General features: G+C 45.1%; 1 protein-coding gene across 1 annotated transcript; it reads right to left on the bottom strand.

Annotated features, from left to right (window-relative positions):
• Nucleotides 1-3771: 3771 nt before the first annotated feature.
• Nucleotides 3772-25842, bottom strand: LOC121571913 (endonuclease/exonuclease/phosphatase family domain-containing protein 1-like). Its single transcript, XM_041883705.2, has 7 exons — nt 24515-25842; nt 11913-11964; nt 7463-7573; nt 5217-5351; nt 4921-5059; nt 4542-4736; nt 3772-4294 (listed from the first exon to the last, which is right to left on the bottom strand). The coding sequence occupies exons 1-7, from the start codon at nt 25363-25365 to the stop codon at nt 4107-4109; spliced, it is 1671 nt and encodes a 556-aa protein (XP_041739639.2). The 5' UTR covers nt 25366-25842; the 3' UTR covers nt 3772-4106.
• Nucleotides 25843-27499: the final 1657 nt, after the last annotated feature.

Here is a 27499-nt window from a genome sequence, read left to right on the forward strand (position 1 = left end):
TATTAACACCATCCATATTGGATTTCTACTTGCCATATATTTCTCAACTGTGCTGTGATGTTTCACAAAAGTTCTGAACCCTTCTATTCTCATTGTTTCTACAGATTGTAAATTGAAAATAAACATTTTTGCTAAAAATATTATTATATTATTGATCGATTGACTATGACTTTTCAGATCACCCAGTAGTGCTATCTGCAGGGTTAGCTCCAGGTAAATATTTTAATCCTTCAGCCATTCTTGGACCTGTGACCAAAAACAAGCTACAAATGGACAGTACCAAAACAAATGATCTAATGATTCTGTCTCTTCGCAGCAAAATCTGCCCAGAACTACACGGCAGGACCTGGTCAATGACCTGAAGAGAGCTGGGACTACAGTCTCAAAGAAAACCATTAGTAACACACTACGCCGTCATGGATTAAAATCCTGCAGCGCACGCAAGGTCCCCCTGCTCAAGCCAGCGCATGTCCAGGCCCATCTGAAGTTTGCCAATGACCATCTGGATGATCCAGAGGAGGAATAGGAGAAGGTCATGTGGTCTGATGAGACAAAAATAGAGCTTTTTGGTCTAAACTCCACTCGCCGTGTTTGGAGGAAGAAGAAGGATGAGTACAACCCCAAGAACACCATCCCAACCGTGAAGCATGGAGGTGGAAACATCATTCTTTGGGGATGCTTTTCTGCAAAGGGGACAGGACGACTGCACCGTATTGAGGGGAGGATGGATGGGGCCATGTATCGCGAGATCTTGGCCAACAACCTCCTTCCCTCAGTAAGAGCATTGAAGATAGGTCGTGGCTGGGTCTTCCAGCATGACAACGACCCGAAACAGCCAGGGCAACTAAGGAGTGGCTCCGTAAGAAGCATCTCAAGGTCCTGGAGTGGCCTAGCCAGTCTCCAGACTTGAACCCAATAGAAAATCTTTGGAGGGAGCTGAAAGTCCGTATTGCCCAGCGACAGCCCCGAAACCTGAAGGATCTGGAGAAGGTCTGTATGGAGGAGTGGGTCAAAATCCCTGCTTTTCTGATGTATCAAATACTTATGTCATGCAATAAAATGCAAATTAATTACTTAAAAATCATACAATGTGATTTTCTGGATTTTTGTTTTAGATTCCGTCTCTCACAGTTGAAGTGTACCTATGATAAAAATGACAGACCTCTACATGCTTTGTAAGTAGGAAAACCTGCAAAATCGGCAGTGTATCAAATACTTGTTCTCCCCACTGTATATGATTTTAACCCATTTTGTAAATGCCCGAGGCATTTATGCATTAACTCCAGTCGTACTTTATCAAAAGCCTTTTCAAAGTCAGCTATGAATAGCAGGCCTGGTTTCCCAGATTTTTCATAGTGTTCTATTGTTTCCAGTACTTACCTAATATTATCTCCAATGTATCGTCCATGTAAAAAACCTGTCTGATTAGAATGAATAATGGCCAACAATACCTTTTTTCTCTCAATCATTCTTAGCCTCTATGTTACAGTTTTTATTGCTATTTATCTGTTCTGTTAGACCTTCTATTTCCTTTGTTAGTATGGACTCTTTTGACCTAAATTGCTTTTGTTTTCGAGATGAGTACTGAATTGCATGGCATCTAAAAGCCACATTTAAAAGTGTCCCATACAATAAGGGGATTTGCTGTACCTATGTTATGTTGGAAAAATTCAGTTATAAATTCCTCTGTCCTAGTTAAAAACAAGTTATTTTCCAATATCCTTGCCCACGTGGAAATTCAGTAAGAGTAATGTATATGCCAATGATATGATGGTCCGACCGCATTCTGTCCCCTATCAACACTTTTTAAACTTTTGGTGCCAACGAGAATGACATAAGAAAGAAGTCAAGACGACTAGCTTGATTGAGTCTCCGCCATGTAAATCTCACTAGGTCAGGATATTTAAGCCTCCATATATCCACTAGTTCTAATGTATCCATGACATTCATGATCTCCTTAAGAGCATGAGGGTGATAGCTTGTAGTGTGATTTCCTGGTCTCTTTTTCTTATTGGTGTCCTTTAGTAGTGGTTTCTTTGCAGCAATTAGACCATGAAGGCCTGATTCACAGTCCCCTCTGAACAGTTGATGTTGAGATACGTCTGTGACTTGAATTTTGTGAAGCATTTATTTGCGCTGCAATTTCTGAGGCTGGTAACTCTAATTAACTTGTCCTCTGCAGCAGAGGTAACTCTGGGTTTTCCATTCCTGTGGCGGTCCTCATGAGAGCCCGTTTAATCATAGCGCTTGATGGTGTTTGCGACTGCACTTGAAGAAACTTTAAAAGTTCTTGAAATGTTCCGTATTGACTGACCTTCATGTCTTAAAGTAAAGACGGACTGTCGTTTCGCTTTGCTTATTTGAGCTTTTCCTGCAATAATATGGACTTGGTCTTTTACCAAATAGGGCTATCTTCTGTATACCCCCCCTTCCTTGTCACAACACAACGGATTGGCTCAAACGCATTAAGAAGGAAAGGAATTCCACAAATTAACTTTTAAGAAGGCACACCTGTTAATTGAAATTATTTCCAGGTGACTACCTCATGAAGCTGGTAGAGAGAATGCCAAGAGTGTGCAAAGCTGTCATCAAGGCAAAGTGTGGCTATTTGAAGAATCTCAAATATAAAATATATTTTGATTGGTTTAACACTTTTTTGGTTACTACATGATTCCATGTGTTATTTCATAGTTTTGTTGTCTTCACTATTAATTCTACAATGTAAAAATAAAGAAAAACCCTTGAATGAGTAGGTGTGTCCAAACCTTTGACTGGTAGTGTACAGTGAGGGAAAAAAGTATTTGATCCCCTGCTGATTTTGTACATTTGGAAAACCTGGTTCAGTCTGCTTTCCACCAGACACTGGGAGACAAATTCACCTTTCAGCAGGACAATACCCTAAAACACAAAGCGAAATATAAACTGGAGTTGCTTACCAAGACGACATTGAATGTTCCTGAGTGGCCTAGTTACAGTTACAGTTTTGACTTTTAAAAAAAACTTAATCTATGGCAACACTTGAAAATGGCTGTCTAGCAATGATCAACAACCAACTTGACAGAGCTTGAATAATTTAAAAAAAGAATGTGCAAATATTGTACAATCCAGGTGTGCAAAGCTTGTAGAGTCTTACCCAGAAAGACTCACAGCTGTAATCTCTGCCAAAAGGTGATTCTAACATGTATTGAGTCAGGGGTTGAACACTTATGTAATTAAGATATATTAGAGTTATATACTTTGACATGAGTAATTTGTGTAGATCGTTGACAAAAAATGAAATTTAAATCCATTTTAATCCCACTTTGTAACACAACAAAATGTGGAAAAAGTCAAGGGGTGTGAATACTTTCTGAAGGCACTGTAGTTCAGAGATCAGGGTGTGTGAGTGTGTGTTCACATACTGTATCCTATCTTCATCTGGACAGACAATATTTGAAAGGAGCTAGTAATTGGTTCCCGGGCTCCATGTCAAGTTGCCTCACTTCCACACACAGACGCTAAGGACCTGTTTACATAATTTAATAGAGCAGTTTTTAATGGCTTCGACACCTAAGCTCCAGCCTCCCATTTCACTCACTGACTTAAATGTACCAGTATTACTGTGCATCAGTGTGCAAGCTTTAGGCTACAGCTACAATAGGTAGGTCACAGGCACAAGTACAACAATTAAATTAACATTAGTTGTGTTTGCGTATATCATATTGTATTGAACAATCTAGGGCTCTGGTGGTTGGATCTCAGATCAAAGATCAGCATAGTTGACACAGAAAATGTCTATTAATGTCATTTTATTTCATATACATTTTAAAAATGTTTTGGCACACTCATGTCTGTAACACACACACAGTATCTGTCTTCTATGATTTACTCCAAAACAATGTCATGATAGTCTCTACAGTACATTGCTAAAGGACACTAAAAAGGCAATCTCGGTGCTTCAATTCATATTCGTCAGGTAAATCCACCCTTTGATCCACTGCAAAACCCAGGCCAAAGCAGGATCCAGTCCAGGGCAAAGTCAAGTCAGTTTGATATCACATCCACAGTGCCACAATCTCCCTCCACAACGGTCGCGCCTGTATTTCCATGGCGACCGCGAGCGGCAGTCACCGTTCGTGTTTCGACATACTTTCTCCTCTCTCTACCACGGCAACTCTGTTTCTCAGCTCCTTCTGCGCCACATCCACGAAGAACTCAGCCATGACAGGACAATGGTCGGACACCACCCCGCCCCACGACCAGTTGTCAGGTATCCAGGGGTTGGTCAGGCCCTCTCGCACCACCAGACAGTGTCCTGCAGGGGGAAGCACACACGGAGATACAGACAGGTCAGAGGGTAACACAATCAGACTCTATTCCTGGTGGCACTACAATCCCTCCATAGCCAAGCTCATAACACTAACAGACACATGCAAATCTAGCATTCATGTGCCAATTGTTAGATTGGCATGTTATTGCAGTGGGAATAACTAGAATGGTATGAATACTACATATTCTGACACACACAGTTACATGCATAGACATCAGACAGACAGACGTACCTGCGTAGCTCTTCTTCAGTGACTTGCTGACCCAGATGTTGTCCAGACAGAGGGAGCCCTGGGGGGAGCGGGTGCTGATGTTGGTGAACATGTTGGGGGGCACCAGGGGGCTCAGCCTCTCCTTCCTAAGCTGGTCCAGCTCACTGCTCTGGGGGGGCAGGCCAAAGTCCCCCAACACCACCAGGCCCTTCTGACCTGTCACACAGATGAACCACAGATGGACATTAGCGATGTAGCTACATTAGCTTTGTAACTAGGTCAAATAAACAAATACAATAAACCACTGAGGAAGCGAAAGATGGTAAGAATAAAGGAAGAGAAAGAGGACGTAAACTTAGAAAATACAGAATAGGGTGACCTTTGACCTTCAGCTACTGACCTTTCAGTATGTCCTGGATACTGGAGGTCAGTCTATGGGCCTTAACCTCCTCAGAGTGGTGGTTCCTACCGTTGGACTCCCCAGCCCTAGCCGGAGCTCTCATGTGGACATTGACCATTGTCAGCTCCAACAATCCAACCTAGTCACATATTAACTATTAACATAATGTTAGTCTCTCTGGCAGGACATTATATGGTTATAATGGTATTGATAGGGGCAATAAAATGAGTCATGCGTTCTGTTCGTAATTTCAGTTTAGGGAGTTCCCACCAAACACGCACTCCTTGTTGACTTACATAAAAGTGGGCGAGATACGGCCGGGGGTGGGGGTGCTTCCCGTTGCCATTGACGACAGGACTCTCCAGGACCGAAGCATCTTTCAGGTCAATCCCAGAAGAGCTGTCCCACAGGAATCCAGAATAACTGACTCCCTGGAGGAGAGAGGAAAACAGGAGACACAGTCAAAGGAATAACTGACTCCCTGGAGGAGATTGGACAACAGGAATCTCAGTCAGAGGAATACCTGACTCCCTGGAGGAGATTGGACAACAGGAGACACAGTCAGAGGAATAACTGACTCCCTGAGGAAACGGAGGACAACAGACAGACAAGAGTGAAGAAAAGAGACTAGTTAAACTTTCAGGACGCCTTTGAACCAGTATTGGAGTCAACTCAGTCTTCAGTGAACTTCCCAAAGCCAGAGCTCAGCCTCTGTACTATATCACTAAGGGTGTTTCCTGGTTAGCCCTCTAAATATAAAGAGCCTGGGGATATCTGGCCTATATACTGTAGATATCCTCAGTTATCCTCTCTGTTGGTTGAATGAGCCCCCTCTCACCCAGGGAGGGTATAAGCCTCTCTGAGGGGATCATGTGCTGGGGTAAGAGGGGATAACCGCAGGGTAACAGGGGGTAACCGCAGGGTAACAGGGGGTAACAGCAGGGTAACAGGGGGTAACAGCAGGGTAACAGGGGGTAACAGCAGGGTAACAGCAGGGTAACAGGGGGTAACAGCAGGGTAACAGGGGGTAACAGCAGGGTAACAGGGGGTAACAGCAGGGTAACAGGGGGTAACAGCAGGGTAACAGGGGGTAACAGCAGGGTAACAGGGGGTAACAGCAGGGTAACAGGGGGTAACAGCAGGGTAACAGCAGGGTAAGAGAGGGGCACGGTCAGCATCACAGCTAGACCCAGCGGCAGATGGCCCAGTTTGATACTGAGAGAGATGTGTGTCATAGATCACTGCAGTGGAGCCTCAGACAGATATGATACCCACTGGCTACATCTTCCTGCTGCTAAGTCAGTGGAGCGTTTTAAACCATGTGCAGAGGGCAGATACCAAACACACACTAAAAACAAATCAAAATCGTACACACACATCCCACCCCACCACCAAAAGCCATTATAAAAACTAAATCAAATCGTACACACAGATCCTTCTATTGTGAACAGATCAGGGCAGGAGCAGAAGAGTTATAGCTCCATTCCAAAACATCTTAACAATACAGCTCCTTGACAAACTGCAGAGGCTGGCAGGACTAGGAGAGGGAGGGCTGGGAGGCTGGCAGTGGCAGGACTAGGAGAGGGAGGGCTGGGAGACTGACAGTACTAGAGGTCATAGCGGAGGACAGGGATGGGAGGCTGACAGTACTAGAGGACAGAGGGGAGGACAGGGATGGTAGGCTGACAGTACTAGAAGACAGAGGGGATGACAGGGCTGGGAGGCTGACAGTACTAGAGGACAGAGGGGAGGACAGGGATGGTAGGCTGACAGTACTAGAGGACAGAGGGGAGGACAGGGCTGGGAGGCTGACCGTACTAGAGGACAGAGGGGAGGACAGGGCTGGGAGGCTGACAGTACTAGAGGACAGAGGGGATGACAGAGCTGGGAGGCTGACAGTTCTAGAGGTCAGAGGGGAGGGTTTGTTTACGACCCCCCTCCACATCATCTGTACTATCCATCTTATTGACAGGAGCCATCCCCACAGAGACGCAGAATAAAGCTCAAGTTTATATCAAGGGTCCATATCAGGACTAGCTTCCTCTGAGGATAAACACCGCTATTTAGTCCTTCTGGTGTTTGGGAAGACAGAGTGTGTGCGTATGTGTGTCCTCTCCGAGAGATTCTTGGTGGTTTTGGACAGACATTATGGGAATGTCCTCTCTAAGGGTCCCATAAATCAACCAGCTTTAATCATACTGTACTAGACCTTTGATTCCTACAGCAGGCCTTATATCATGGGATCTATTTCGTTACGTCTGGTCACTGATAACAGCCCCTTAGTAGGTTCTGTTTTATGAGTGTAGAAAGGTTGTTTGAGAGTGTAGTAAATGTTTTACTAATAATGGCTGTGTTTATTTCTGGGCTGTGTGAACTATTGAGATGGTGGTCTGTTTCAGATGGGATGTGAGAGAGGGGTTGGAGGGTGGGGGGGGGGGGAACAGAGTGGGAGAGAGATGGAAAAAGAGAGAGAGAAGCAAGAAAGACAGAACGGAAAAGAATACAATATTTTTTTGTGCAGTGATGTAATCAGTAACCCTACCTTGTTGGACAGTCCAGTGGGTTTCTCAGAGACGGTACTCTTCCAGACCCCCCGTGGTCCTCTCCACTTCCTCACGCTGTCCAACGAGCCCTGGTTCAGTTCCACACAGAACTGCAACACAATAGACGAGGGGTACATATTATTACACAACACTGGACAGTAGACCATAGAAACAGTGTAGTAGTCATTCTATATTCTATTTTTATGAAGTGGGCATTACAATATATGTAGGGTGTGTATGACTACACAGAGCAGTACATCACAACAACTGTCAACACATGATTGGTCTCTGTTGATTTATCCTCTACGATCTGTTCTTAAAATAGCCACAGAAGATATTTAAAGACTTACAATTAAATGAACACCGTTTTTAGTATGAAGTGAAAGCTATAGAACTGAAATGTCTCCTCAAATGATACCTTTAGACCTACAATTATACCATTTGAAATGACCTCAAGTAGTACCATATCCTACAGGAAATAGACTCAGAAAAAGGAAGTGACCAAATGTCTTTCAGGGTGCACCAGACACCAGTAGTGTTCTAACATGTGAAAGGTCACACGGGAGAGGGAGACAGTCTGCCTTGCATTCCTTCTCTCCCTGGCTGAGCTGCTACTAGGTCTACTATCAGTCCCAGAGGGAGAGCTTCCCTATGGGGCACCAGGAAAGCAGAGGGTGCCCTGCCTGGGTCTTTACCACATCAATAAATACCCCATCATCCTCTCCTGTAGGCACTATTAATGTCAAGCACCAACTCAGGCTGACACATTTACATTTACATCATTTAGCAGACGTTCTTATCCAGAGCGACTTACAAATTGGTGCATTCAACTTATGATGGCCAGTGGGACAACCACGTTTTTTATTTATTTTTATTTTATATTTTTTTTAATGGGGGGTGGGGGAAGAAGGATTACTTCATACTATTCCAGGTATTCTTTAAAGAGGTAGGGTTTCAAGTGTCTCCGGAAGGTGGTCAGTGACTCCGCTGTCCTGGCATCGTGGGGGAGCTTGTTCCACCATTGGGGTGCCAGAGCAGCGAATAGCTTTGACTGGGCTGAGCGGGAACTGTGCTTCCATATAGGTAGGGGAGCTAGCAGGCCAGAAGTGGATGAACGTAGTGCCCTCGTTTGGGTGTAGGGTCTGATCAGAGCCTGAAGGTAAGGATGTGCCGTTCCCCTCACAGCTCCGTAGGCAAGCACCATGGTCTTGTAGTAGATGCGAGCCTCAACTGGAAGCCAGTGGAGTGTGCGGAGGAGCAGGGTGACATGAGAGAACTTGGGAAGGTTGAACACCAGACGGGCTGCAGCGTTCTGGATAAGTTGTAGGGGTTTAATGGCACAGGCAGGGAGCCCAGCCAACAGCGAGTTGCAGTAATCCAGCACCAAGCAGCCCACAATAAATGATGCTAATAACAAAGTTTCAAAACGGCAGCCGGAAGAAAATAAGGGGGGGCGCCAAACAGTTGCGGCGCCAAACCTCCCAGCCCGTAGAGAATTCCTTTTACGTTTTAGAGTACATTTTGTATCATTCTACACACTTTGCCATGGGGTGGAGAGAAGATTTAGTAATTCTATAAATCATTTCCTGCAATTCTACACATTTTTCCATAGGGCGGAGAGAAATGTTTGCAGTTTTTAATATGACATCTGAGTGAGACTGACTAACAAAATCAATGGGGGCCCCCTGGGCAGTAATTCATCCATGATTACTACAAGACTAATTTACCAATCGGCCAGCTATCTAAAAATGTTAGCTGACATGGGCTAACTGACTGACTATCAGTGACTGACATAACAAGAGAAAAACTGCTGATGCTCAACCAAATTTCACCTTGTGTATTCCACTATTGTAACTCGCAACAGTAAGTTGAGAACCCGACTGAGTCCCCCCCCCAAAAAACAAAATATATATAAAAATTCTGAGTTCGAAGTTAATCAGCGTTGATCGATACTGTGGACAGGGGGCCATAAAACACTAACTGGTCACCATGGAGACCGTGGATGTTTTAGCAGGAGTGAGTAAGAGGAAAGAAAGCTTTATTCCAGATAGTTACTTGTTGTCATGGAAATAAGGAAGCATAGCAAATCCACACATGACCACCATGTTTCACTATGGTGTTACAATAGATAAATACAGTACTTGTCTGAGGGAAAGAATACAAAGGAAATGTGTGGGAGTGTTTTAGTGTGGGTCAAAATTGTAAATAGTGTGGGTGTGTCTTGTGATGTAACCAACTACCCCACCATGTTACTCTACTCTTGCTTGTTGTTTGGTTAGCCCAGGGTTAAGGGCTTGTGTGAAACAAGGGTAAGCCACCTCGGTCAGATTTAACCTAGGGTTAATGACAGCACTGGGCTAAGAAAATGTGTGTGTGAAAGTCCCTACTGTCAGTCAGCCTCAGCCCTAATGTAACTCTGGTTAACACAGTCAAGTTGTTTTGAACTTCACACTAGCAAAATCTGGTAAACAACTAGAACACCAAGAGTAATCTTTTAGGGGAATCCTTATTCACTGCTCAGTAATTCACCACAAACCACAGAAGGTTCCTTAGCTACAAAACAGAACAATAAAACAGTGACTAAGACTGCTACACATCCTTAGAGTGACTAAACAGTAAATATGTCAACTCAAACTTTTGCTTTAGTCATAGTGTCATAGCGTGTGGTGTGTGATGCTGCATCACAGACAGAGACTTCATAAGGTGTGTTGACCATATTTGCAGAGATTACAAAGGTAAACAAATTATAACAGAAACCAATAGAAAGCCAATCAAAGTATGTATTTTGGTGTTGGGGGCTTGTCGAGTGGAAGTGCTATCACCCCTGGAACACATATGCCACTGGAGGCAGCAGTTCAATCCCCCGTTCCGCCTCTCACATTCTATACTGCATCCCACTCATCTATCTCCCCACCTCATTTTCTAATCCCGATCAGTCAATAAAACGTCAAAATACCTCCCAAAAATATATAGGCTAAAGTATGCATTTACAGTTCTATCTTGTTTTGTCTGATTATAGGGGGAACTCTCAACTAGAAGTTATGAAACTAGAAAAGGTAATTTCAGTTTTGGAATTTTATGTAACATTCAAGTTGTGGAATTCCATTGGGGAGTTAAAGAAACCCTACAGGGAGTTGAGGAATTAGTTGGGGGAATAAGACAAGATGTGATGTTAGAGCAGTGACAGAGAGAGTCTCTGGCAACTTGTGTAGCCTTTGGGTTTGGACATAGTGTGAAATCAGAACCATTCACACTTCGTGACTCACTGACTGCCTGCAGTGCAGAGATAAAGGGAGGGAGAGAACATTTTATCCGTGGAAGACGAGCGGAAAGAGGAATCATTTCTCTTCAGAGCATCCTCCTCCCCTCCATCTCTCCTCTGCCTATATTTTCCTCTCAGCTCCCTTCTCTCCTCTCTCTTTAGAGAGAAACTCTCAATCCCTCTCGTCAGAGAGAAACTCTCAATCCCTCTCGTCAGAGAGAAACTCTCAATCCCTCTCGTCAGAGAGAAACTCTCAATCCCTCTCTTCAGAGAGAAACTTTCTCTCTGTAACTCTCTCTGAGAGACATTAGCTCTGCCGACCTAGTTCTCTCTCCAGGAGCACATCACATACGGTCTCTCTCAATCTCCCCCTGGCTCCCTCGGTGTAAACTATGTTCTATTTCCAGGCTTACATTTAAAGTGTGATCTGTGAAGCCACTCTCCTGTGCTTTCACCGCAATAAATAAGTCAGTAGTTGCTACGGTAGGTGTGGAGAAAGGAAGAGGGTGTATTTCTTACGAGTGCGAGGAGATAGAGATGGGGGACACTGCCCTGGTATGCTGCTGTACACCGCTAGAATACCTGCTTCTCTATTACTGGATGTTATGTAACATCCTCAACCCATTAGGGGTTCTCTCTGCAGGTCTGTGCTCTACTTTGGTAATGAGGTTAGGAGAATGTAGCTGTGGACAGAATCAGAGAAGGTCATGTCTAGGGGCTGCCTGATATACGATCATGAAGCAATATGAGGTTGATGTCTGGTGAATATGCACTCAGTTAAGTGGATAGATCTATAGATAACAGATCAGATCTAGTCTGAAGATCATTTGTGTGTTTACAAGTATATGTTGGCCGGTGTCTAAATTATGTTGGTGTTTATATCAGCGCTGGAGCAGACTTTTAGAGAGAGAAAGAGAGAAAAAGCTGGAGAGAGAGAAAGAATGAGAGAGAAACTGAGAATTATGCATAATAGAGGAAGAACAGAAGGTTAAGTGGGTGAGAGATAGAGAGAAAACAAGGGAGGGAGGTTCGCTACATGTTTTTACGGTCAAGAGCATCTCATAATTATCACGAACATAAAGATGATATGTACTGGTGGACTAATGGGTACACAGAGCTTTGCTCCCCAAATCAATAAGAAAATGTATTTTATCTAGTAGGTGAAGAAAGGGATTGCTACACTGTACCTTGTCAAGGGCCTCCCGATCTACCAGGTCTTGGACTGCCAGTAACTTGATGCTGGAGAGAGAGAGAATGAGAAGAGAGAAAGAGAGCGAAAGAGAGAGAGAGAGAGAAAGAGAGAGAGAGAGAAAGAGCGAGAAAGAGAGAGAGCGAGAGAGATGGTGTGAGACACATGGATGCATCAATAAAACAGTGGCGAATCATCTCTGTTATCCAAGCTGACTTTTGTGTTATTATTAGCCATATGATAGGGTAGTATATATACACACACACCAGTTCTGGTAATAGAGAGGAGAGGCCAATGCATTATTTACACAACAACCACAACAGTTATGAGAAAACACAGAGGGCCTCCATCCACATACAGGATGCTTCCCCCCCGAGGCACCATGTGACAACTAACTCACTTCAATGGATATGTCTGAAATGGCACACTATTCCCTACATAGTGCACTATACACAGTGGCTCTGATCCAAAGTAGTGCACTAGGGAATAGGGTGCATTTCAGATGCATGCAAATAATTTATTATGCAGAGAAAGGCAGAGGGGGGAGAGTAGACTTTGGACTATGGGCAGCAGGTAGCCTAGCAGTTAAGAGTGTTGGGTCAGTAACTGAAAGGTCGCTGGTTCGATTCCCTGAGCCAACTAGGTGAAAAATCTGTCGATGTACCCTTAAGCAAGGCACTTAACCCTAATTGCTCCTGTAAGTCACTCTGGATAAGAGTGTCTGCTAAATGACTATTATTTATATTTTTAATTATTTACAAGCTGAGGAGATTTTATATCAAACACATTGGTGCAGAGATAGCGTGGAACCGAACTTTACTATTCCGTAAACAATCTGATTACTTTCTAATCATTTTTCCAGCCCACTAGTCAGCATAATAAAAAAAGGGCAAAGCATAAGCACCATTCTCTCCCTCCGTCTTGACCCACTCTCCTCTCTCTCGCTCCATCCTGCTACACACACACTGTTCTCCTGTCCCCCTCGCTCACTCAGATCCACACTGCTGGCTATTAACTAAATGAGCAAACTGAACATTCCTCATTCGTTCACTGACACATTCAGACAAGTAAAAAACAAATAGGCCCCAGAGAAACCTAATTTGATAATAGGATTTATAATTGTTTTTATCTTCAACGGCTTAGACTATGGAATACAGTTGTAACAGAAGAGGTATTTCACAGATGGGATTACACCCCCCACTGTTACAGTATGTCCATTATGGAAATATCTTATAGCACCTCCTCATGTTTTACTGCACATCCTCGGTCTCCAATGCCGACCAGGTAGTGTTTTATGGCCCCCTGTCCACAGTATTGATCAAAGCTGATGAACTTTAATTAGATAATTAAATCTACAGCAGTGAAAAATGACTAAATTTTCTTCGGGCTAAAACATGTAGTCTAGTGTATTTTATGCCTATTGTGAAGAGGTAATTACACACACACACACACACACACACACACACACACACACACACCTAGTAATCCTAAAGAGAGATGGCGAAATGAGGTTGCGTAGGCAGGGGGGGGGGTTCTATTTGTGAAACGCTGCTGCTACTTCAGGGACACCACAAGCTTAGCTCCCATGCCAATCATTCCAAAAGAGCCTTTCAACAGATTGCATTCATTCACAAAGTATTTGTGAAACTGGGCCGGTTACATGGTGGGTTGCTGTGGCCCACATGTACTCCATGAATGAAGACAATCGGTTGGGATAACAGTTATGATATAAGACAATCAAGGTATGTGACAAATGTAAGGGGAAGTAATAATAACTGCCCTAAATGAGTTGGTTCTGCGTAGCTGTGACAGACTTGCGTCATGTGATGCAGCAAATGTTGATAAGGCATTGGGAATGAGATTGGCTGAGGGAATGTTTGACATGATTTCATGGTCCTACGAGCTGGTGAGTGGCCAACCCACACGGATTCAGTCAGGCTTCTCAATGGCGTATTATTCAAGTCCATACCTCCTCTCTCTCCCCTTAGTATGCTACCCACATTATCCTTATGCAAAAAGCAACTCAATTTGCATTTTCTGGTCTGAGTTGTGGTTTCTCCTTCACCTGGTGCCAGGTCCCATAGGTGCTTACTCCACCTAGCTGCTGCACTGTGCACTCAATCACTCTCTAAGACAGCACCACCCACAGGGCAGTGGACTCCCTCTACCCACCCACAGGGCAGTGGACTCCCTCGCTCTCTACCCCCCACAGGGCAGTGGACTCCCTCTACCCACCCACAGGGCAGTGGACTCCCTCTACCCACCCACAGGGCAGTGGACTCCCTCTACCCACCCACAGGGCAGTGGACTCCCTCTACCCACCCACAGGGCAGTGGACTCCCTCTACCCCCCACAGGGCAGTGGACTCCCTCTACCCACCCACAGGGCAGTGGACTCCCTCTACCCACCCACAGGGCAGTGGACTCCCTCTACCCCCCACAGGGCAGTGGACTCCCTCTACCCACCCACAGGGCAGTGGACTCCCTCTACCCACCCACAGGGCAGTGGACTCCCTCTACCCACCCACAGGGCAGTGGACTCCTCTACCTACCCACAGGGCAGTGGACTCCCTGCCTCTACCCCCATAGGGCAGTGGACTCCCTCTACCCACCCACAGGGCAGTGGACTCCCTCTACCCACCCACAGGGCAGTGGACTCCCTCTACCCACCCACAGGGCAGTGGACTCCCTCTACCCCCCACAGGGCAGTGGACTCCCTCTACCCACCCACAGGGCAGTGGACTCCCTCTACCCACCCACAGGGCAGTGGACTCCCTCTACCCACCCACAGGGCAGTGGACTCCCTCTACCCACCCACAGGGCAGTGGACTCCCTCTACCCACCCACAGGGCAGTGGACTCCCTCTACCCACCCACAGGGCAGTGGACTCCCTTGCTCTCTACCCCCCATAGGGCAGTGGACTCCCTCTACCCACCCACAGGGCAGTGGACTCCCTCTACCCACCCACAGGGCAGTGGACTCCCTCTACCCACCCACAGGGCAGTGGACTCCCTTGCTCTCTACCCCCCATAGGGCAGTGGACTCCCTCTACCCACCCACAGGGCAGTGGACTCCCTCTACCCACCCACAGGGCAGTGGACTCCCTCGCTCTCTACCCACCCACAGGGCAGTGGACTCCCTCTACCCACCCACAGGGCAGTGGACTCCCTCTACCCACCCACAGGGCAGTGGACTCCCTTGCTCTCTACCCCCCACAGGGCAGTGGACTCCCTCTACCCACCCACAGGGCAGTGGACTCCCTTGCTCTCTACCCACCCACAGGGCAGTGGACTCCCTCTACCCACCCACAGGGCAGTGGACTCCCTCTACCCACCCACAGGGCAGTGGACTCCCTTGCTCTCTACCCCCCACAGGGCAGTGGACTCCCTCTACCCACCCATAGGGCAGTGGACCCACCCACACACCACCCAACAGCCTGGGGAAACGTCTCTCACGTTAGACCCCTCACACGTCAGATCCAGAATGCTGTGGAATCTGTTATCGTCACCTCTCGACTCTTCAACCTTCACTTCCCAGTTAGTTCTGGAACCAGGGGTCCAGTACATGAATATGTATCAGGAGACAGACAGTTCCGGAACCAGGGGTCCAGTATATGAATATGTATCAGGAGACAGACAGGACAGCTAAGATTGATTCTAATTCTAGCATACAGCTCAGTCACTGTGGATGTGACTGGAGAAGTGGACTGGAGACCTTGCGACTAGCAGGATTAGTGCTCTGCCACACTCTACTCCCAACACGTCTCAAGTTCAGTAGGTTGTCAGTTTTCCAGCGGTTATTATTGAACATTACACAACACTACTGTTGCATCTGTTCTGACTTTGACCCTTTATGCAACGCCGAATCTGCTAATATAACTAAAAAAATACATATGTCAACGTTAGCCTCCCGGTCTTCTCTGCTCGGGACTGATTAGGTGGAGGTGGTTCACTGGAGCACCCAGTCCATAAAAAGAGGGAGGGAATGAAATGAAGAGCATAAACGAGAGATTAGTCAGGGATGACCGACGAGACTAACCTGATAAGAACAGACAGCAGAGAATCCACCCAGAGATATGAGACTATTTCACGGTCATATATCGACTGATATTAAACGGAGACAAATTATTATAGAATGTACTATGGACCCATTTGCAAAGGAACACTCAATATCCAGCACTAGAGATTTGTATTTATTTATATCTAGCTACTTTGGTTGCGGTCTTCAAATTGTTTGATGCTTTTGCTTACCCACCACACGAGTTTCCACCCTACCTTAACACCCTAATTCTTTCATATTAGATTGTGAGAGAGATCTCGACATCTCTGGTCTCTGTTCTCAAAACAGGAACTAGTGAATACAAACAGGTCTGGAGCCAGAGAGCTCTACGAGGGTGACAACACCCCTTCCCTTCCTCTTCTCTAGGTGTGATCACACAATGAGAGGCTACCATAGAAATAGAATGCCTCTGGGGCTCCACGGCCTCCTTGCACTGACCACAGGTGACCTGGCCGCAGTGCAGACACAGGGTCTGATGCTAGTGTGACCATGACCTTCCAGGAGAGTGTGTACTAATATATGCAGTACCAGTCAAAAGTTTGGACACACCTACTCATTCAAGGGTTTTTCTTTCTTTTTACTATTTTCTACATTGTAGAATAATAGTCAAGACATCAAAACTATGAAATAACACATATGGAATCATGTAGTAACCAAAAATGTGTTAAATCAAAATATATTTTATATTTGAGATTCTTCACCCTTTGCCTTGATGACAGCTTTGCACACTCTTGGCATTCTCTCAACCAGCTTCATGAGGTAGTCACCTGGAATGCATTTCAATTCACAGGTGTGCCTTCTTAAAAGTTAATTTGTGGAATTTCTTTCCCTCTTAATGCATTTGAGCCAATCAGTTGTGTTGTGACAAGGTGGGGGGGTATACAGAAGATAGCCCTATTTGGTAAAAGACCAAGTCCATATTACAGCAAGAACAGCTCAAATAAGCAAAGAGAAACGACAGTCCATCATTACCTTAAGACATGAAGGTCAGTCAATACGGAACATTTCAAGAACTTTGAACGTTTCTTCAAGTGCAGTCACAAAAACCATCAAGCGCTATGATGAAACTGGCTCTCATGAAGACCGCCACAGGAAAGGAAGACCCAGAGTTACCTCTGCTGCAGAGGATAAGTTAATTAGTGTTACCAGCCTCAGAAATTGCAGCCCAAATAAATGCTTCACAGAGTTCAAGTAACAGACACATCTCAACATCAACTGTTCAGAGGAGACTGCGTGAATCTGGCCTTCATGGTCGAATTGCTGCAAAGAAACCACTACTAAAGGAAGTAGAACCACCAATAAGAAGAGACTTGCTTGGGCCAAGAAACACGAGCAATGGACATTTTGGTTCCAACCGCCGTGTCTTTGTGAGACGCAGAGTAGGTGAACGGATCATCTCTGCATGTGTGGTTCCCACCGTGAAGCATGGAGGTGGTGTGATGGTGCTTTGCTGGTGACACTGTCAGTGATTTATTTAGAATTCAAGGCACACTTAACCAGCATGGCTACCACAGCATTCTGCAGCGGTATGCCTTCCCATCTGGTTTGCGCTTATTGGGACTATCATTTGTTTTTCAACAGGACAATGACCCAACACACCTCCAGGCTGTGTAATGGCTATTTGACCAAGAAGGAGAGTGATGGAGTGCTGCATCAGATGACCTGGCCTCTACAATCACCCGACCTCAACCCAATTGAGATGGTTTGGGATGAGTTGGACCGCAGAGTGAAGGAAAAGCAGCCAACAAGTTCTCAGCATATGTGGGAGCTCCTTCAAGACTGTTGGAAAAGCATTCCTCATGAAGCTCGTTGAGAGAATGCCAAGAGTGTGCAAAGCTGTCATCAAGGCAAGGGGTGGCTACTTTGAAGAATCTAAAATCTATTTTGATTTGTTTAACACCTTTTTGGTTACTACACGCTTCCATATGTGTTATTTCATAGTTTTGATGTCTTCACTATTATTCTACAATGTAGAAAATAGTAAAAATAAAGAAAAACCCTTGAATGAGTAGGTGCGTCCAAACTTTTGACTGGTACTGTATAAATAACAGGATAGCGTGTTCAGACTCCTCAAATCCTCACTCATTCCTCCTCATAGCTCGACAGGATAGGCAGATTAACAAATGCACCCCATGCAGGCACCAAAAAAACAAAAAAGAATAATGAGAAAAGAAGGCTCTACTGCAATGTAGAAACAAGTGAGAGGGCACGCACACCAGAATGAAAAAAGATGGAGGCTTGCAGCAAAGGTCAAAGATCCACACTGCAGCAGAAGAGGGAGAGCAGAGTCACATTATATACAGCTCAGAGAAAAACTGTAATCCCTCAATGTCATTACAATGGAGAAAATAACCACTGTCACGCAGAAACTTTGAATGATTTACCAGGGTAGGAAACCTACTGTAGACGTACACACACGCACTGAATACACAATGAAGGAAAACTGTCTGTACTTGTCAGATAAGCGTAAATCTGATAACACTGATATAGTTTTGTAACTAAAATTAATGAGCTGCAGCACGAAGGTCACCTTGGAATAATCCTGTTTCAGAGTGTACTGTACTAGATAGCGGTTTATAAGTGCAGACTGGTTTGAGAGATGATGGTGTATCAGTGTAGCTTGTTGTTTGGGTCAATTGAGAACCAGTGCAATGCTGGTTTCAAGGCAGAGTGTGTACCAGAGTAAACTGCAAACTGGTTACAGTTACAGGAGGGGCACGATTGCTCCCGTCCTGGCACTGACAGAAGCAGTGTTTTCTGGGTAATGCTTCTCACGCACAGTCTGTCCTACTATCGGCCACAAACTGCGGCGCTAATGGAATTTTCCACCAGTGCCTTCTCCCTCTGTGCTCTTAACACTCAGCGCCAGCACCACACACACACACACACTCTCCGGTCAGCATTGACCTCCCCAACACCACACACCATCGCTCATGACCTCAGCATCAATCTTGAGACACTCACACACACCATCACAAAACACGCTGACAGGGCTGAGAGAAACTGTGCTTCTCCGATAGCTCCGTATTTCATTGGGATGCACAGAGGTTGTGTACCATAGCAGCAGAGTCCAGCACATAGTCATGCTGTCTGTTTTGACAGGCAGTCTGCTCTGTTCTGTGAGTCGGAGGACATACCTGCTGCTGTGGGTTAGATGTAGATGTGACCTTCCCATCATGCACTAGGACAGGGATTAACATGGTGAGTGGCAGGCAGACAACACCTGCATTTAACATCAATTATCTAAAAACGCGTAAACTACGATTATTTTTTTAATGTTGTAATTTAGACCCTATTTGACATCATCTGAGGTGTTTGTGTTGTGCCCATCATCGGTTGAGACACAGCATGCTCTTGAATACAGGGTGCTGTGTTTATTCAAGAATTTATCAAATAGTTTGACAACCCTGTTTGTAAGCTTTTAAATGATATCAAACTCAACCATGTATCTTTTGCAGTGATGAAGGCATGGATGTCTCATGGTAAGGTATGCAAAATGGGTCAACTTTGAGCACCACCATCCTAAATGTTTTGGCATTCAGGTAAAAAAAAAAAAACACTTTCTGACCACTTCTTCCATGGGCAAATATGTATGGAAAGTTTCGTTCAAATCAAAAAGTGATTGAAATCAAATGGAACGACCCAATACAGAACATAATGCTTCAATATTAGAAGCAAGAGTACACAGTTGATCTGTAATACCAGTAATATGTTTAGGAGTCGTCGAGAAGATCTTGTCCAGAGATTGTGTGGTGATGGGAATCACTGGATGATTACATTACGAGACTGATCGACTGACCTTAGAATAGCCAACTAGATAAGCTGATACTATTTTCCCTGATCAGATCATGTCCATTCAGATGAACACAGAACACATTGTTTCTGTTATTGGGCTGGTCTGGTTGAATCGATTTAGATCAGAAACACTGTCAGGGTTCTAATGACAAACCTCATTAACGATGAAGATCAGAACACATTCCAACAGGTCTCTAATCCACACCCCTGTCCTGAGTGTGTCAGACATACCTTGGGGTGGGGGAGTTTATTGCTTTTTAGGGTTGATTGTATAGAAGTTCAGACTGCAGTGAAAGCAGTTGTTAGTTTGCCCTCAACGTAAAAACAAGAGTGGTTTCCTCAGTACATCAAGTCAGTTCAGACCCATTTAAACCTTGGAAGGCCTTTTCCACTAACCCTGTAGAGGCTGACCTAGAGTGAGAGAGAGTGTGTTTAGGGCAGCATGTGAGTTTATTTTCGCTAGAGCTGCACGTCCATGGTTAACCTCATGTGGTTTCTCAGTTGGCTGATTTATGTCCAAATCTAATTTACACTGACCAAGACAAAATCCCCTACCACTAGCTCAAAAGAAGAAAGAAGTTGCCTCTTGTGACAGCCAAAGTGAAAAAATGGCACAATCGATATCGCAATGCATCACACTCCACCGATCTTGCAAAACTGACATTACAGCATTTCTGTGGCCTACCGTTCCCTCGTCTACCGTTCCCTGACACAACATAGTCCACAGAGAGGATATCCCTGGAGTCTGTCAGTAATACAGCTGTTCAACATCTTAGCCAGACTACTTGTTTTTCTTCTAGAGATACGAGTCAACTGTGTGTCAGCAGCTCTATTCTACACATTCTCTGTACTGCTGAACTGTATTAACCTTACTCCCTGCTAGCCTATAGTAACCTCCCTATCCCCGTCACGTCCCTTCTAGCTAGTCAGCCTGATGGGGCCACTTCCCTGTTCCCTTAGTCTCCGTCTGTCTCAGCCAGGGAGTGGTAGTAGGAAGACCAACCGCTCAGCTGACTGATTACACATAACTCGAGGGGTGTTCCTCTCCTCCAAGGCTGCATCAGGCTGGCGGCACTTGTAGACGATTGTTTGTCTAACCTTTGGTTCCGTGTGGTGCAGCACAGAGCAGAGCGGAGGAGTTCATTGAACTCCAGTGGCTCGCTCCATGTGCTAGCTGGAGGCAGGCCAAGACAATCCAGCTCAGCCTGCACTGTAAACACAAGTATTAGCCCTGCTGCCTGCCTGCAGCCTGTGATCTTTCGCTCCACAGCTCAGCGCTAAGCAAACAGACAACACCCTCTCCACCTCTCCTCACACACTTCTCGCTACACCTCCCGTTCCTCTTCTTTCTTACCTCGCTCTATTCCCATCCACCGTCTCTCCCTCCCTTGCTCCCATTCTCTCCATCTTCCCCTATTCCCCCCGCCACCTCTCTCCCTTCATTCCCTCCGCACCCAGGAAACGGGAGGGAGAGCCAGGGGAAGTATCAGAGCTTTTGCTTCCAAACCAGTACAGAGGAGGAAAACAAGGAAGTATTTGGGGTCAAAGTACATTTGAACAAATTGGGTCCCCTATTTTTAGGATTAGGGGTTAGGTTTAGGTTTATGGTTAGAATTAGGGTTAGAGGTTTGTGGTTAGGCAAAATAGGATTTTCAATGGGAATCAATTGTGTGTCCCTACAAGGTTAGTAAAACATGAGTGTGTGTGTCACTGTACTTTTTGAGACTAGGGTGGGGCAGTAATAATAAATAATAATATGCCATTTAGCAGACGCTTTTATCCAAAGCGACTTACAGTCATGCGTGCATACATTTTTTTTTGTGTATGGGTGGTCCCGGGGATCGAACCCACTACCTTGGCGTTACAAGCGCCGTGCTCTACCAGCTGAGCTACAGAGGACCACAGTACTTAGTGTTCTTTCTTTACATTCAGCGACAGACACGAGGGGATCATGTGCATGATGACAGTACTCTCTCGTGACAGACTGGATTTGGGACTGCACCGTAATATTTGACTCTGGGTGCAGAAATTACCATGACAGGTACACATGTTCTGACGGTAGCGGTTTCAGGGGCAGTCCGCCAATCAGGGCGTTAGGGGCGGCCCCCCACTTGTGATTGGTCAAACTTTGATTATTTTTTATATACAAAGTGTACAAAACATTATGAACACCTCCCGAATATTGAGTTGCGTAAATAAATTCTAACAGCACAAAGTAAATGGACCGTCCTGGGGAGATGAAATGTGCATCCATTCAGTCAGAACTTCTGGGTCTGCTCTAGTCTCCTTTTCCCAATGAGTCTCTCACACCAGACGGCTTACTTCTGAATACATCTGCCCTATCAGGTACAGATGGCACTAAACCAAAAAGCTAATTGTAATTAACTTGTAAATAAATAATCATAACAGTTGTGGGTAACTGGGACCTGATAAACCGGACAACTACATCCAACAAGAGTCGAAGGACAGAGGGATACACTAGCTAGAACCTTCTCATCCCGGATCTGACAGGACAAAAAAAAGCATGTCCAATTGTATTGTTTCCCCCGGTGTTCATCATGTTATACTGTAGGTCACATGTGTGGACTAAAACAGCTTAAAACCAGGTGTATCACAAAACATGATCATATTAATTAGTTAGCTACACTAATTTTGAGAAACATTGAGAAATAGTTTGGTAGATCTTTTGGTCAAATTAACCAGTTATCTACCTGGTAGCTTGCTTGCTAGTTAACTCTAATTTCAAGTCTTTCTAAACTAATATCTAACTCGGAAATATGAAGTTATTTCAGAATGAAAATTAGCTGGCTAGCGCATCATGTTTTCTGACATGTTAGCTAGCTATCCCCAATTAGATAACGTGTTTTAACTTGCGTCTGCATACTTGTTGCGTTCTCCCTGGTGTACAAGCTCGTTCTTTCGTGAGCTGGTTGCTCATTCTAAATAGTATAATCAAATCTGTTCAAAACAGTGGCAGCGTGCAACAGTGGTAATTTGTTTTTTGCATGCAAAAGTCAAATACGTGTATTTATGCTGTTGTTCAAAATGCACAGATCGCTTTCTAGATCTTCTCAAAGAAACTACCGGTAGTTCGAAAAAGTACCATCATATTTCTGTCATGCTACTTTGTTGACAACTCCAACCACCTCGCGCCCCGGGTATTCACCCAATCAGCGGCCGCCACGGCGTTTCAGTCTTAACACCAGGGATAGTTTCAGTCTGCCGCAAACACAGTGTGTCTGTGTGTGTGTCCTAACAGTCTGAGATATGGCTTTTGGTCAGTCTGAGATATGGCTTTTGGTCAGTCTGAGATATGGCTTTTGGTCAGTCTGAGATATGGCTTTTTCTTTGCAACTCTGCCTAGAAGGTCAGCATCCTGGAGTCGCCTCTTCACTGTTGTCGTTGAGACTGGTGTTTTGCGGGTACTATTTAATGAAGCTGCCAGTTGAGGACCTGTGAGGCGTCTGTTTCTCAAACTAGACACTAATGTATTTGTCCTCTTGCTCAGTTGTGCACCGGGGCCTCCCACTCCTCTTTCTATTCTGGTTAGAGACAGTTTGTGCTGTTCTGTGAAGGGAGTAGTACACAGCGTTGTACGAGATCTTCAGTTTCTTGGCAATTTCTCACATGGAATAGCCTTAATTTCTCAGAACAAGAATATAATGACGCATTTCAGAAGAAAGTTATTTGTGTATGAGTGCCGTTCAGAGGGTGAATGGGCAAGACAAAATATTTAAGTGCCTTTGAAAGTGGGATGGTAGTAGTTGCCAGGCACACCAGTTTGAGTGTGTCAAGAACTGCAATGCTGCTGGGTTTTTCACACTCAACAGTTTCCTGTGTGTATCAAGAATGGTCCACCTCACAAAGGACATCCAGCCAACTTGACAAAACTGTGGGAAGCATTGAAGTCAACATGGGCCAGCATCCCTGTGGAACGCTTTTGACACCTTGTAGAGCAAGCTGGTCTCAGAGCATTTCGTATTATTCTTTACGTAAGTCTGAGACACTCTGTATGATATGTTACGTTTCATATGGTATGTATTAATTTGTGGTTGTCCATCACCCATTTCGTATGATATGTTACGAATTACAATTCGTATTATGTTACGAATTTGCAAAACGTACAATGTCACGAATTAGAAAAATTCTCAATAATTTATGAATTTGAAAAAAACGTATGATATGTTACGAATTCTAGCTAGGTGGCTAATTAGTTAGGTTAGGGGTTAAGGTTAAGAGTTAGGTTAAAGGGTTAGGGTGTGCTAAAAGGGTTATGGGAAGGGGAAGGGTTAGCGAACATGCTAAGTAGTTGCAAAGTAGCAAAAAAGTATTAAGTAGTTGAAAAGTTGCTAATTAGCTAAAATTCTAAAGTTGTCAGTGATGAGATTCAAACTCGCAACCTTTGGGTTGCTAGACGTTTGCGTTATACGCCCACCCATCCACCCCGATCAACCACCCTTATGTAACCATACCAAACATAACATATCATACTAATTAGTGTCTCGGATTTACATTTACTATGTTATGTCTAGTCTATGAGAGCAGGCTGTGTAGAGTCCATGCCCCAACAAAGTTAAGCTGTTTTGAGGGCAAAAGGGGGTGCACAACTCAATATTAGGAAGGTGTTCCTAAATGTTTTGTACACTCAGTGTAATCTACAATGTATAATGGACATGTCATTATGTCAGGACAACGTATGTCTATAAAATGGACAGTTTATGTCTGTAGGTTTTAGATCAATACTTACTCGTTTTCAAGCAGTGTCATACACACGACCTCTTTGATGCCAGGATTGTTGGCCTTTTCACAGGAGCAGTTCTGGAGGTTCCAGGTAGCCACCCTGACCACCGCCTTCCCTTCCCGCATCCCCGACGGAGGCTCTACGTTGGGCCGCACAGACATTATCCGAGTCGGCCCCCCAGGTGGAAGATCCAGATCCTCACTCCGGAGACTGAACGATGTGGGGCTCGGATGAGACTTGGTGGTGTATGTCAACCCCCCGTTGGTATTGGTGGAAGGTGTTCTGGAACGCTCCACGAACACTTGAAAGCGGATTTTGTCCAATAGAGACGAGTTTATGTGATTGACCCTCACCAAGTCTTCGATGCTTTTAAACGGACCGTTTTCTATCCTGTATTCTACTATGTTCTTCGCTACTTTATCTGTGATGCCACGGATGCTCATGAGCTGCGCCGGTGTGGCGGTGTTAATGTTCATACCTGTGCATGACAGGTATGGTTCGAAGTCTTTACGCTGAGACGACGGCGAGTGTTGGGACGAGCTCGTCCTGCTCGAGACGCATATTTCCAGTCTGATGATCTCCAGTTTGCCGGCACCAATTCCGCTCACGAGAGCCAAGTCCTCTACCTTTTTAAACCCCGCAATGCAGTCCCGATACTGCACGATATTCTGCGCTACCATGCGGTTCACTCCGGGTAGAGTCATCAGCTCCTCCTCGGTGGCGGTGTTGATATTCAACCGCTCCTGGTTCACGAGGATGTGGCTGAAGTTGCACGCGGCGCTAAATTTGCGCTTGCTGTTACTGAAATCCGTAGGGTCTTTGGGGATCGAGCGGTGGCACCCCAAATTCCCACCCATGGCTGCGGCTCAGTTGGCAGTGCAATTTACTGTGGCTTGGAACAGTCTAAACCGTGGGTAGACCCGGCAGAGCCGCGAAGGCAGCCGCACCACAGCAGCAGGCGCGCAACGTGGAAAAGTAGCCTACAGTGTGATTGATCGACTCCTGCTCAGATACATGCCCTGCATGCAAGAAAGTTGTAGACGTGACAGTTTTAATTTACAGACATATGAGCCGTAGTACGTTTTATCGTCTGTTTGTTTTTTCGGGATTAAAATAGATAGAAAATATGCACCAGACAGGTTTACGCACAAAACAGCAGTTCGACTCGGTTCCCCTCGCAGGTCCAATTCTTTAGCCCTTTAGCTGTCTATCTCATTTTTGTCACCAGCCTACTGGTGTTATTTCCTTGCTGAATGTTCAGGTATATTAACCGTCCACACCGGTCAGCTTGCCTAGAGGAACTGTCGGTCAACAGTTGCCTGCTGATGCTGCAGCACCGTGTTCGCGTTAAACGCCAGCTGGTCTCATCGTCACACCAGGGGGGCGTGGCTCTAACCTGACTGACGAATCCGTTTTTCTGTCCACATGTTCTACTCTGTCCTTGAAGATGACTTCAGATCTGATGCCGTGTACATTAGAACACATGCTTAAATTAAAATGGTTACAATCTAAAGAGAGAAGAGCTGTCAAAATTTAGATATCTCAATACAGGCTATCACATGTAAAATGTAGCCTAATAGTTTAGGCTAGGCTACTTTCACTTGCATAAAGAACATTCCTTTACAAAAGGATTAATCAACTGTGGACTGTGGAGAGGTATAATCCATTGTATGTGTTATAAGGAATATTACTTCATCAACAGGTTATAAAACACTTAATCCACATCAAAATCCTAAAATTTGATTTTCTATTAAATCTCCTAATCTGTTGGTCTCTGTTTGACACCGCTGAAGCGGGTCAGAAGGTTACACAAGTGGGTACACAGGACTTATTTCGATTAAGTAGGCAGTCTACATACAACGTGCATGTTGCCCAAGGTGCTCTTTATGAAAAGGAGAAGTGCTCATGATAATGCTAAGGTACAGGACTGTTTTGCTAGCACAGACTGGAATATGTTCCGGGATTCTTCCGATGGCATTGAGGAGAACACCACATCAGTCACTGGCTTCATCAATAAGTGCATCGATGATGTCATCCCCACAGTGACCGTACGTACATACCCCAACCAGAAGCCATGGATTACAGGCAACATCCGCACTGAGCTAAAGAGTAGAGCTGCCGCTTTCAAAGAGCGGGACTCTAACCCGGACGCTTATAAGAAATCCCGCTTTGCCCTCCGACGAACCATCAAACAGGCAAAGCGTCAATACAGGACTAAGATTGAATCGTACTACACCGGCTCTGACGCTCGTCGAAGGTGGCAGGGCTTGCAAACTATTACAGACTACAAAGGGAAGCACAGCCGCAAGCTGCCCAGTGACACAAGCCTACCAGACGAGCTAAATTACTTCTATGCTCGTTTCGAGGCAAGCAACACTGAAGCATGCATGAGAGCATCAGCTGTTCCGGACGACTGTGTGATCACGCTCTCCGTAGCCAATGTGAGTAAGACCTTTAAACAGGTCAACATTCACAGGGCCAGACAGATTACCAGGAAGTGTACCAGGAAGTGTCTTCACTGACATTTTCAACCTGTCCCTGACTGAGTGTGGAATACCAACATGTTTCAAGCAGACCACCATAGTCCCTGTGCCCAAGAACACTAAGGTAACCTGCATAAATGACTACCGACCCGTAGCTCTCACATCTGTAGCCATGAAGTGCTTTGAAAGGCTGGTCATGGTTCACATCAACACCATTATCCCAGAAACCCTAGACCCACTCCAATTTGCATACCAACCCCCCCATACGCACACAAAGCTTATTTCTCTCAAACTTTGTGCACAAATTTGTTTACCTCCCTGTTAGTGAGCATTTTAGCCTTTGTCAATATAATCCATCCACCTGACAGGTGTCCATATCAAGAAGCTGATTAAACAGCATGATCATTATACAGGTGCACCTTGTTCTGGGGACAATAAAAGGCCACTCTAAAATGTGCAGTTTTGTCACACAACACAATGCCACAGATGTCTCAAGTGTACAATTGTC

Source organism: Coregonus clupeaformis, chromosome 8 (assembly GCF_020615455.1).
Source record: "Coregonus clupeaformis isolate EN_2021a chromosome 8, ASM2061545v1, whole genome shotgun sequence".
NCBI lineage: Eukaryota > Metazoa > Chordata > Actinopteri > Salmoniformes > Salmonidae > Coregonus > Coregonus clupeaformis.